The sequence below is a fragment of the Apostichopus japonicus genome, chromosome 12 (assembly GCF_037975245.1).
Source record: "Apostichopus japonicus isolate 1M-3 chromosome 12, ASM3797524v1, whole genome shotgun sequence".
Lineage (NCBI taxonomy): Eukaryota > Metazoa > Echinodermata > Holothuroidea > Aspidochirotida > Stichopodidae > Apostichopus > Apostichopus japonicus.
This window is the reverse complement of record NC_092572.1, coordinates 1,642,459-1,654,723: the sequence shown is the minus strand read 5'-3', so window position 1 is coordinate 1,654,723 and position 12,265 is coordinate 1,642,459. Positions and strand designations below refer to the sequence as shown.

The following is a 12,265-nucleotide window of genomic DNA, read 5'->3' as shown; positions in this document are numbered from 1 at the left end:
ATTCATCATATGAGCACCAACATAAATAAGATTCATCTAAGTATTATGGGTCACCCACACCAAGTATGGTATCGATCAATCTTTCCATTGTTGAGTTTATCGTGCATACAAACTTAAATGTCATGTAACACACACCCCAAACTACATGGATACATTCCCGTTTAGCTTTCAGCAAGGAACAAAAACACCACGGAAAGAAAGTGCTGATGCAAGGAGAAAACAGTTCAACTTTTCAGGAACACAGGTCAAGGTGATGTAAATTTAATACAAATAACGAACTACTTTAACACAATACCTGAAGCACAGTGGCAGTATACTTCCTCATCCTTGTTGTGGAAATCAGCTGAGGGTTTTCACACTTGGCCTCAACTGCCATGTCACGAATAACCTTAAGTAAAATAAAATATGAAGGTTGTATTGGATTCCATCCAATTAAGTGTTAACAACTGCTACTGAAGTTCATTATATACCTAAACAACAACTAACAAAATGATGCATATATCAATGTACTGTAGAAGGCTAAAGGTAAGCAGTGTTGGTATGATATAAAATGATATAAAAATTTGTGTTTCCATATTCCATGACATCTGCAGAAAAATTACTTTGTAAGAATGCAGTTTAGAAATGTAGAGTTCACTTTGTTGTCACATTTTGGAAACCCCGTACAATATTTCATTTCTTAAAAAGAATGAAAGCAAAGTGCAAAAGACAATGTGAATGATTCAGTCACCCTTACTGCCAAGGCTGTGTTGCTGAATAAGATTCTGATGAAGTAAATAGAATATCTATAGATATCTTCTAAAGTTTAACTAGAAGGTATTCAGTTACCATTTGAATGGTACTTAAGATACTATTTGAAAGGTGAACTGTACTTATTTGGTAATTGTCATCTTGCAGGCCATTGCTAGGTTGGCAGTTGGCTCAATGAAACTTTGGTTATAGTTATGACTGCACTACTAATTAGCAACATGCTTGCTAAACAAAATATAAGATGACAATATGTCATAATCTGATGAACAAAGTATAATCTTACAGAATTCCCTAAAATCTAGGTGTCAATGGATTCCACCTCCTCCACCCCCCCCCCACCTTTTAATTCCAACCTGGACCAACTTGAGCTACTATCATCAGTAGCACATGGTTTCAAGAAAGAAAATGATGACAACAAACAGTCATCAAATGGTGAACCTTTGTTTGATGGTTGAGGCACAATTTCTCAAACACAACATACTTTTGTAAACATAGATCATACCTTCCAAGAGTTTATGTGGCTGTCTTTGCCGGGAACACCAAAGAAGAACTTGCTGTGAACAGCACACTTTTCTCTCAGTTTCACAAGCAAGTCCATTGCCTCCACCCATTCTGGTTTCAACAGCAGTGGAACTCTTTGTCCCCTTTTACCAGGCAGTTGAACCATGTCAAATCTATAAAATATTGAAATTAAAACAGTTCAATGAAAACAAATATCAATATATATATATATATATATATATATATATATATATATATATATATATATATATATATATATATATATATATATATATATATATATATATATATATATATATATAACAGACACCTTTGTACATCTTTGAACACAAGGATCAAAGCAAATTGTTGGAAACATGTTTTTCATTATGCATGTTCTTTTCGATTTGGTAATTACAAGAAAAATTAATCATATTAAAAGAGGGATAGTGAGTTGTAAAATACATAGCTTTCCATGAAGTTTTCTTCCAAATACGCTATTCACTTTCCTCTTGACGTCTGTCATTAAAATTTGCTTCAGGTTTTGTAATGTTTCCTTTATTGATCAATGAACATCAAGTTTATTCAAATGTTCCTGCAATTTGGGAAAACAATTTAGTAAATTCAAACGCTCACAGGACACTCCCATTCAAATGATGAGTTAACATCCAAAAGTCCTAGCAATTGGTCTAATGCAAGCAAAAGATGTTAACCAGCTTAACATATATTTTCTTCAAAAGTTATCGCCATCACCCCATCTTCACTAGTATTTTCTAACAAACATACCTGTCTGCTATTTTCAGCTCCAGGGGACTGAGGGCATTCTTCATCTCCTCGTTTCTCAGATCTTGCCACTTTGGCCGTTTAACGTAGGAGGAAAGGCTCATCCTGGCCACCTCTCCACTTCTCCTTTTGTTAAATGTAGTGGCCAGCACAAATGTAGAGTTCACCAGCTGTTTCCATTGAAACTCATCCGGCGTTTCAACTAACCTCTTCTGAGCCCTCTGGAATTTTTCCAGAGTCCAGGATCTCAATTGTTGTAGGTCTGATGTGGACGGCAGTCCATCAACCGTATTGAAGCGGCGTTCTTTTAGGCTTTGCAAGGCTGGAGATGAAATTTTTGAAATCCAATCTTGCCCTTCCATGAGCTCCAGGAAAGACACTGCCTCCTCTTTCATTGCGTGGTTTTTCAGCCTGATCGCCCTTCCACGCTTTAACATGGAGCACTTAACAAGAGAATGTCCAATGTGAAGCCCATATGAAGGGCTGGTGAACATATTCACTCCAGCAACAGTTTGCTGTTTTGCATTGCCACAAATACCCCTCACACAGACCACCACATTGTCAAATCTGCTCGCATCAATGAGTTCCATCAGTGATGTCTCTCCATTTGTTAACTTGAATGTGATCAGCAATCTGGCCAGCTGCCTCATTCTCTGAGAGATCACGTGCCACCTCAGTGCTCCCAGTCTTTCTAGCAGGGAGGCGCCAAACATCAATATCAGCTCATCTGCCTCCAACACCCTCTTCACTTCATCATCCCTTACTTTGGATATGACATCTCTTCTTAAGTCCTTGAAATTATCACTCAAGAAGAGTGTGTTTTTGCCATGAAGAGCACCACTCAACAGCATTCTGCATTTGGCAGTGAGTGTTGTATCCTTTGCCCAATCTGGATCCATTTCACTTTTTCCAATGGAAATGTGGTCATTTAGGTTACAATTGGAGACATGCCTCCACAGCTCACTGATCTCAATAAAACCGTAGCACTTGAGGCAAGGCAGATAATCTTCTACAACCTTAGCATAATGTGACCTCCTTACAACTATGAGTTCTCCAACTCCTTTTTTCAAAACCTCCACATTATAGTTGAAGTTTCCCATTAGTCGTAGGGCCTCCAGTTTTTTCGATCGTCTCTCTTTGTTTGAATCGTTAATGGCATCTGCCACTACAGCCTCTGCATCGGCGTGGATACTCAAGTGGCGAGCCATCTTACTTTTTACTACTTTCGCACAGACGAAACAGGACTGGAACTTGTCATAACTTCTGCCTCCGTTGGTTTTAGTGTACATTGGCAGAGTTACCCTTGGATACCTTGTCACTGTTGAGCTGCATGCAGCTGAAAATATTGAAGGGTTAAAAAAATTAAATTGTGATATAATATGAGCATATAGAATATACTGGATAACTCAATTAAAACATCTTTTTTGAAATGAATGCAAGACATTTTAGATGTACGTAGCAAATTGTTACTGATACTTGGAACTTTATTTTATATCCAGTGCATCTTGCAATATCTCTCCAACAAATTAATTTAAAACATAAAAATTGTGCAGTCTGTCAATTTGGATGCCTTTCAAGGGTTTATCCTCAATTTGTTGTATGTTTTATTACACAGTGGTATTATGCAAAATCGTAGCATATAAGCAATCTTGAGGGTCTAAATCATTCATTTTTGTTTATATGATGTGCTTTATCTGCAAAACTGAGATTTTGACTGTTTAAAGGTTTGAATAATGTGATGATGTCACTTATTTTGGTTTAATTGCCAGGTACCTTCAATGATACATAACATTTCAGAAACTCAAATGCTATCAGGATGCAGGAAATCGAGTATGAATTATAAAAACAATAATCTTTGCTGCTGGAATATTGTTTTAAGCAATATCACTCAAACAGATTGGAAGTCTCATCCAAGGAGTTTTTGCTTAAAGAATATGAGGGTAAAAAAAACTGTGTTACAGGTTATGTGATTTCACATGAGCATACTTTGTATATATGTAATGACAATAAAAACTGTCAAATGAAAGAAGCATTAATATGGGCGAAATAATTTAAATACCTTTTGATGAATACTTGGTTCTGAATTAAAACAGTCAAGCTGCCACATGTGTGACAAATAATTTATCAACTTAATACTTAAAGTTTTGCAAACCTGAATTTGTGTCTGTTTCTGTTACATCTACTTGGGGAGATAGGGATGGACAATCATTATCTTCTCCTCCTAATAATAAAGTAAAACATATTGATGTGAAATAAAGTCTATAGAAGTCTTCATATTCTCCTGGACTGCTGTCCAGGAAAACCATTTTCTCTGTTGAAGAGAAAATATATGCAAATCAAGAACAAGATTGCACAGTTTTCCCACAATGCAATATATCAATACTTTACAACAACAAAAAACGGTTTCTCCTGCCGGAAAAAAAGGGTGTTTAAATATTCATAATAATTATTGCCATAGCTACAAAATGATGTGCTGTCTTTTTGCATAAAATGAAGTGACATCCCTTGGTTAATTTCCCATATATATGATATTTTCACCGAGAAAAGGTAATGTCCTTTGTCATGTTATGTAGCAGCTTTGACGGTATCTTTATATTTTGAGCTGTACAGAGTTACTTAAAAATAAGTCATCTTTTGCTTTCAGTATTGATTTCTTGCATCTCAAAACAGTGGTGTCACATGTTATTTAACACACAAAGTGTCCGCTTAATACATAAGTTTCCATACCTCAGTGTGTCTCTGTTCCTGCTAACTCCAATTGAGAAGGAAGTGGCAGAGGTGGCCAATCATCATCTCCTGAAAATTAATTAATACATTAGTGAAAAATGAGATTCTTCTGTAATCCTAACAATAAACCCTTCACAAATACAGTTTACTACCAACTAGGAGTGAAAGAAATTTTTTACAGAAAGACAAAAATTAAGATTTTGAGAAATGTGACCTTCATTGTGAAGGTGTGATTGAAGACTACCTATGTGCAAAAGATGATTTGGTTTCTTGAAAACTTATCGTAAGTTTGTGTGTGTATTGAAACATATCAAGAATCTGACATTCTTACCAAAGATATCAGCCATGAAATTTTCTTGAGGGGGAGGTGGCCCAGGAGAAAATTCCTGTTATTACCTGTTACAATTTCAATTGGTTTTAACCGGAACCAACAGGGACTAACAGGTACCTGTTAACGACAACTGGTTTTAACAGGTATTGTGACCAAAACCAGTTTATACCAGTTAATTGCCTGTTGCAACAGGTAAATTACCCGTAAGCTGTAACAGGTACCAATTGGTTTTAACAGGTACCTGTTAAACCAGTTGCTTTCAACAGGTAAAATACCTGTTGAAAACAACTGGTTTAACAGGTAGGCCTACCTGTTGAAAACAACTGGTTTAACAGGTAACTGTTGAAAACAACTGGTTAAACAGGTAACTGTTGAAAACAACTGGTTAAACAGGTACCTGTTGAAAACAACTGGTTTAACAGGTACCTGTTGAAAACAACTGGTTTAACAGGTACCTGTTGAAAACAACTGGTTTAACAGGTACCTGTTGAAAACAACTGGTTTAACAGGTACCTGTTACACCAGTTGCATTCAACAGGTACCAGTTGGTTCAAATTTCTGTCTCCACTTTAAGGCACATAATGGTGGATCACCGTTGTCTGAGAAGGTTTATGAGGGGAGGGGGGCTTGAAAATTTTTGTTTCTCATAAAGGGCTTATATGCAAAATAATGCAATTATTTCCTCTTTTTTTGCTCCCTTCGTTTTTTTCACCGTCGGACATCACGTCCCCCCAAAAAATGTGTGGAGGTACTCTTTCCCCTGCCCCCCCCCCTTCCCCGCCCTCGATGGCTTTGCCACTGCAAAGATGTGGTATAACATATGTCTGATCACTGAATTGTTTATCCTATTTGGTACATTAAGGTAAAATGAAAAATTCACATTAAATTTATGAGAGAGTTCTTCCAGATAGTATATGAATACGTAGCATGCACATACATCAAAAGATTGAGACGAGCTCGCATCTATATTTAGATCAGTGATTCATAGTCCAAGAAAGTAAGACACATATTGCCAAGTCAAGATCAAGATAAAAATAGTTAATGTTTAAATTGTATTATGATTTAATTCTTTCTTATTTACTGTTGTTTTAAATTTTTGATACCAATTAATGATATTTGTAATTTTTTGTGACATGAAACTCTCAAATTGGGGCCAAAGACAATTTTTTAAATTTTTTCGATAATCACGTTTTGTACGAGGTTGAACTTTGACTTCAACACCATATTCAATTTCGAAACCGAGGAGCAACGGCAACTTGCATTGCACAGCGTAAGCATTGCTTGGCATGGTTTAATACGATCACTCTAAGCAACTTTCAACTGTTAATCAACCAAGAAGATCTATAGAAGAATGGAAGTGTTAACCGCCACCATCGGCCTACCTGTTGTTCCTTAAACTTGGAGGTAAAACTAACGTTGATTGTTAGGCCACTGGCACTTGTGACCGTTGTTAGGCTAGCGTTTCGCAATACACAAGTGCAATGACAGTGAGTAGCCTAGGTTTTCTATTGAGTACTGCAGTGCATTCTCAACACTAACCTGTGCATTCTAAACACCAATTAACAATGTGTTATGTGTGTATTGGGCTAGATTGAACAGTCGCACATAATCTTCTAATTTATTTCCAAACAAATGCTGGGACTGAGTTTCAATACTGTAGTTTACTTGAAGCTTAGGTCTACACTCATTTGGTAAAGATTTCTTGAATTTCCCATGTGAATCTAAATGGGTAGGCTATGTGATATTGAATAAAACAAGGCTAGACCTTCAAACTTACTGTTACAGTATGCTGAACAAATTATGTTGGCTAGTCACCGGTATTATGTACTTTAGTGCTACTACTAGTAAGACTAAAAAAACGAGTGAAAGACAAACTGACTTAGTGTGACAAAGAACTGTTTCTTCTCTAGCCTAGGTCTAAATAAGACTTGTTAAGTGAGCAAGCAAAATAACAACTTAAAACAATTAGGCCTATAAATAAGTTGGCTCAGTGCATTTGTGTTTCTAAAATCTTGTATTTTTAGATCTTAAAAACAAACAAAGATTTAGCCCATGTTTTATTATCTCTGTAGTCTGGGCATTTGATTCTGGTTGCAATGATGACACTCTGGTTCAAATGTTCAGCTTTATACAGTCTGCCTCAGACTTTGGGAATCCTTTTTTTCAGACTATTGTGGAAGCAAATCTCACATCACTTTGTGGTGACAACTTTATTTCATTTTTTCAAATGATTCATGACTACTGCTGCTTTGCTATTTCCTTTTTCCAGGAAGAATTGAAAAACCAAATATCCAGGTGAGGTTTCCTGTGATGTACGACATCAGTGTGGGGGCAACAACAGAAGAGGAGAACGTATATGGCTTAAAGACATAATGGTGTAAGATGATATTAAGAGTTTATCCAAGAGTCCAAAAAGCAAAGGAACAAGTGCCATAGAGAAAAAAGATGGAAGGGTGAGTTTAACTATTGTACCCAAATGTGTAATGATATTATTTAGATACTTTTCATAACCTGTTTATATATAATATATATATAAAACAAGAGCCCAAGGGCACTGTGGTTCCTTGCTTGGGGTATATGACAATACACATAATATTATCAAGCAAGATTGGGCTGAAATAGTCCAAGTAATTGTGGTCCTACATGTTCCCATAAAGTAACCAACACTATAGCCAACACTTTTGTGATCACAAAATGTGATCGGATTTTTTATCAAAAGGCACTTTTGAGATCTAAATATGGCGTCGAAAATGTAAGAAATATAGGAGACCTACAAGCGTGTCAACAGATATGATAACAATGGTGACCTCAGATGACATGACCTTTAAGTTTCAAAATGTTCCACCACCCCATTCACAACTTGTCCCAAAATATCAACCATGTCACACCTTGGCATTGAGATTTAATTGCATTAAATGTCAAAAAATTAACTTTGAACTTGTATGTAACTTCACACACAAAGGTCACCCGGAGGTCAACCAATTGACATTTTTGATCGGTGAGACCTAAATAGAGCATGACTGTAAAAATTCAAACATTTTTCTTTGCCCATTTTCTCCCCCCATAATACTACTTTTTTAACATTAGCTGACCTTTGGTGACCATGGATCACATGACCGTTAAGTATGAAAATATTCCCCTACGGTATACGATTTGCAACTTGTCCAAAAAAATCAACCTTGTCACACCTTGGCACTGGGAGTTATTGCATTAAATGTGTGAAAATTAACTTTGACCTCAAATAACTTCGCACACGAAGGTCAAATGGGGGTCAACCCATTGACATTTATGATCAGAAGTTACCTTTAACATCTGAAAATAGCATCGAAACTGTAAAAATCCACAAAACACGAAAAGGTCACCAGAGGTCAAATTGAGGTCAAGGGTCACCCAGATGCGGGTCTACAATTGGATTACATTGAAGCAACTCCCAACTCTAACGGACAATTTGTTCTCAAGTTATCGCAAAAATACTAGTTTTTTATCATTAATTGACCTTTGGTGACCTTGTATCACATAACCGTTAAGTTTGAAAATATTCCCCTATACCATTTGCAACTACTCTAAAAATATCAACCTTGTCACACCTTGGAACTGGGAGTTATTGCATTAAATGTCTGAAAATTAACTTTGACCTCATATAACTTCGCACACGAAGGTCACACGGGAGTCAACCTATTGACATTTATGATCAGAAGTTACCTTTAACATCTGAAAATAGCATCGAAACTGTAAAAATCCACAAAACACTAAAAGGTCACCAGAGGTCAAATTGAGGTCAAGGGTCACCCAGATGCGGGTCTACAATTGGATTACATTGAAGCAACTCCCAACCCTAACGGACAATTTGTTCTCAAGTTATCGCAAAAATACTAGTTTTTTATCATTAATTGACCTTTGGTGACCTCGGATCACATGACCGTTAAGTTTGAAAATATTCCCCTATACCATTTGCAACTTGTCTCAAAATATCAACTGTGTAACACCTTGGCACTGGGAGTTATTACACTAAATGTCTGAAAATAAACTTTGACCTCATATAAATTAACATACAAAGGTCACCTTGGGTCAACTTATTGACATTTTTGATTGATGAGACCTAAATTAGAGCATCAAACTATAAAAATTCAAACATTTTTTTCTTTGCCCATTTTCTACCCCCAAAATACTAGTTTTTTGACATTAATTGACCTTTGGTGACCTCGGATCACATGACTGTTAAGTTTGAAAATATTTCCCTACACCATTTGCAACTTGTCCAAAAATATCAACCATGTCACACCTTGGAACTGGGACTTGTTGCATTAAATGTCTGAAAATTAACTTTGACCTTGTATAACTTCGCACACGAAGGTCACACGGGTGTCAACCAATTGACATTTTTGATCGGAAGGTACCTTTGATATCCAAATCTAGCATCAAAACCAAACATTTTCTTTTTTGCTTGTTTCCTCCCAAAATAAGCACATTTTTTCTAATGTGACCTTTGACCTTTTGACCTTGGTTTCAGATGTAGTTTAATCTCCTAATTCCAAAAAACAAAACGAAAAGTCTGTACAGCTATCCTAACTCCGACCGAAAAACTTTGACCCCATATAACTTCGCACATAAAGGTCACACGGGGTCAACCTATTGACATTTATGATCAGAAGGTACCTTTGACATCTGAAAATAGCATCGAAACTGTAAAAATCCCAAAAACACGAAAAGGTCACCAGAGGTCAAATTGAGGTCAAGGGTCACCCAGATGCTGGTCGACAATTGGATTACAATGAGGCAACTCCCAACCCTAACAGACATTTCGTTCTCAAGTTATTGCAAAAATACTAGTTTTTTATCATTAATTGACCTTTGGTGACCTTGGATCACATGACCGTTAAGTTTGAAAATGCTCCCCTAACCAGTTCACAACTTGTCCCAAAATATCAATCTTGTCGCACATTGGCACTGGGAGTTATTGCAGTTTTAATATTTTCGGTTTTTGGACCATAACTGACCTTTGGTGACCTTTGTGGGCACCAAAAACAATAGGGCACACCTTCTCCATATGGCGGATCTATAGTCCAAGTTTGGCCTCAATCCAACATTCCCTTATTGAGATAGAGCGTACCCAAGCAAGTGTCACAGACACACACACACACACACACATACACACACACACACACACATACACACACACACACGCCAACCTGACTGCATAGGTTCCTTTTGCTAAAGCAAGGAACCAAAAACAGTCTGGTACATCATTTACGTACAAGCGTCATAAGTTTGGCCAATTTTTTACTGATTTGGGATAATTATAAACATGGTTATTAAGCTTTGAAAAATAGCTTGGTGTTATAGTGCAAAGCTAGTAATTATTTGGTAAAGCTGCTATTCCTGGCTTATAACTTGAGGGACCTTGATTTAAATGTTTACCTCCCAATATGTTGATATAAAATTTTAATGTTAATGTATGTTTATGATAATGTGAGTTATCATGTGCTATATCTGTATATATGCTTACAGGTATATCATATTTTCTGTTCACAGGTCAATATTGGTGCAGATTTTGGGCTTCCTGAAGACAAGTGGGAGGCCATTTGTAGTTAAGAGAAACACTCTATGTTCGTGAAGACTTTACTGGTGTTGATTTGGGGTACCAACACTTTGAAAACGAAAGTCGTTGGGAATGCTTGCACACGATTCAACAGTGACAGAGATGCAAAACCGCTGTTGTCTCCCGTGAAGCTTAATGCTATGGAAGGTTAGCCATTATGAAAAGCTTTCAAACAAGTTACCATTTATATTACAAGCTCATGACTTAGTACACAAGTGTACAATATAATTTACTGAATAAGCTGTTTTTCAGGAGTAAGTAACTTTTTAACACTGACAGAACTATTTATCAGTAGGATTATGCATTCCAGTATCATGAGTTAACAACTGATATCATTTTGGTTGGTTCTTAATTGCCTTTGAGTTCTGACAGGAAGCCTACAATCAAACTACCATAGTGGTGTAGTTTTTCCAACCAAAAGATTGAGCAAACCCAAATTCTAAACCAAAAGAATGTTCTCCGTTAGACTGTGATTGCTAGTCCATTCAGGTTGGATACCAACAGAGATAAATATCGTGAGACATTCTAAACCATAGAAAAGTTTGACCTTAACTTTCCATGAAAGCGCTCATCTAGCAATGCAAGAGAGTTTGTTAAGTTTTAGGACCACACTGTTACTGTTAATCATGATAAGTCAATTCTTAAGTGTTCCTACACTTTGTTTCTTGCAGCAAAATTCGTGGAACGTTTGAAAGAAAGCTGCAGTTTACTGAGGAAGCTGCAAGGTTCAGCAAATACATATCCGAGAAGCTGACGTCAATCGTAAAACAAAGGCCTTAAAACATTAGTATCATATTATTTTTTTCAATGGTTATTGCTTACCATTAACAGTCTTTAGTTTTATTCAAACTGACAGCATATTGCTGTCACTGACAAGTTAACTTTTCAGAGGAATTTTTTTAGACAGTTCTTTTTTCAAAGTAGGATTAAACCTATATTTATTATTATGTTTTAAACAGTTATTGTTTGCCATTATATGGTATTTAGTTTTTTAATTAAATTCAGGAAATCGAAAGTATGTTGCTTTCAATTACAACTTAAGTTTTCAATGGAGACCTTCTGGACAGTTTTTTCTTGAAAGTGGTTTAACCATGACTATTATAGACTGATGTTGACTTTTACTTGGCAAAGTCATCTTTCCACTTTTGCCTTATTTTTTTTAAAGAACTAACATTTCTAGTAATCAGTATGTACAAATGCCATTAAACAGTATTCAGATTTTTATTCAAACTCCTGAATAGACAGTATATTGTCGTCACATATGTGTTCAGTATAAATATGCATTACAAATGCATGCTTTGTAGGTAAATATTGTTTTTTAAGATCTGATTGGTAGCCAATTTAAGAATGAATTCCTCTCAAAAGGTTACTGTCTGACTAGCTATTATTATTGTCTGCCTAGCATGCAGAATTGCACACTACATAGTTTGGTAATGCTAACTCTTGAATAACTTTTATCTATTCAGCTGTAACTTTTATTTTGATATAATGATTGATAAAAAATTAACCTTTATATTGTTTTAACAGATAGAGTTTCCTTTCTTAATTGCCACAGCAATACATGAAACCATTGT

At 36.1% G+C, this 12,265-nt stretch overlaps 1 protein-coding gene and 1 long non-coding RNA gene across 5 annotated transcripts in view; one reads left to right on the top strand and one right to left on the bottom strand.

Annotated features, from left to right (window-relative positions):
* LOC139977029 (uncharacterized) overlaps window positions 1–12,265 on the bottom strand; it is a 33,734-nt gene that overhangs the window by 1,764 nt on the left and 19,705 nt on the right. The window contains exons 11-14 of the mRNA XM_071985985.1: window positions 4,187–4,255; window positions 2,038–3,370; window positions 1,253–1,424; window positions 296–388 (exon numbers count right to left, since the gene is read on the bottom strand). Coding sequence (XP_071842086.1) covers window positions 296–388; window positions 1,253–1,424; window positions 2,038–3,370; window positions 4,187–4,255 — 1,667 coding nt within the window. The remainder of the gene's footprint in view (window positions 1–295; window positions 389–1,252; window positions 1,425–2,037; window positions 3,371–4,186; window positions 4,256–12,265) is intronic.
* Window positions 6,336–11,945, top strand: LOC139977030 (uncharacterized). Of its 4 annotated transcripts, none has more exons than XR_011796385.1 (4): window positions 6,336–6,496; window positions 7,362–7,545; window positions 10,625–10,838; window positions 11,363–11,945. It is a non-coding gene; the product is annotated as an uncharacterized lncRNA (long non-coding RNA). The 4 variants fall into 4 exon arrangements; XR_011796384.1 differs by having other exon boundaries at window positions 6,336–6,579; XR_011796386.1 differs by lacking the exon at window positions 7,362–7,545 and having other exon boundaries at window positions 6,478–6,496; window positions 11,363–11,516.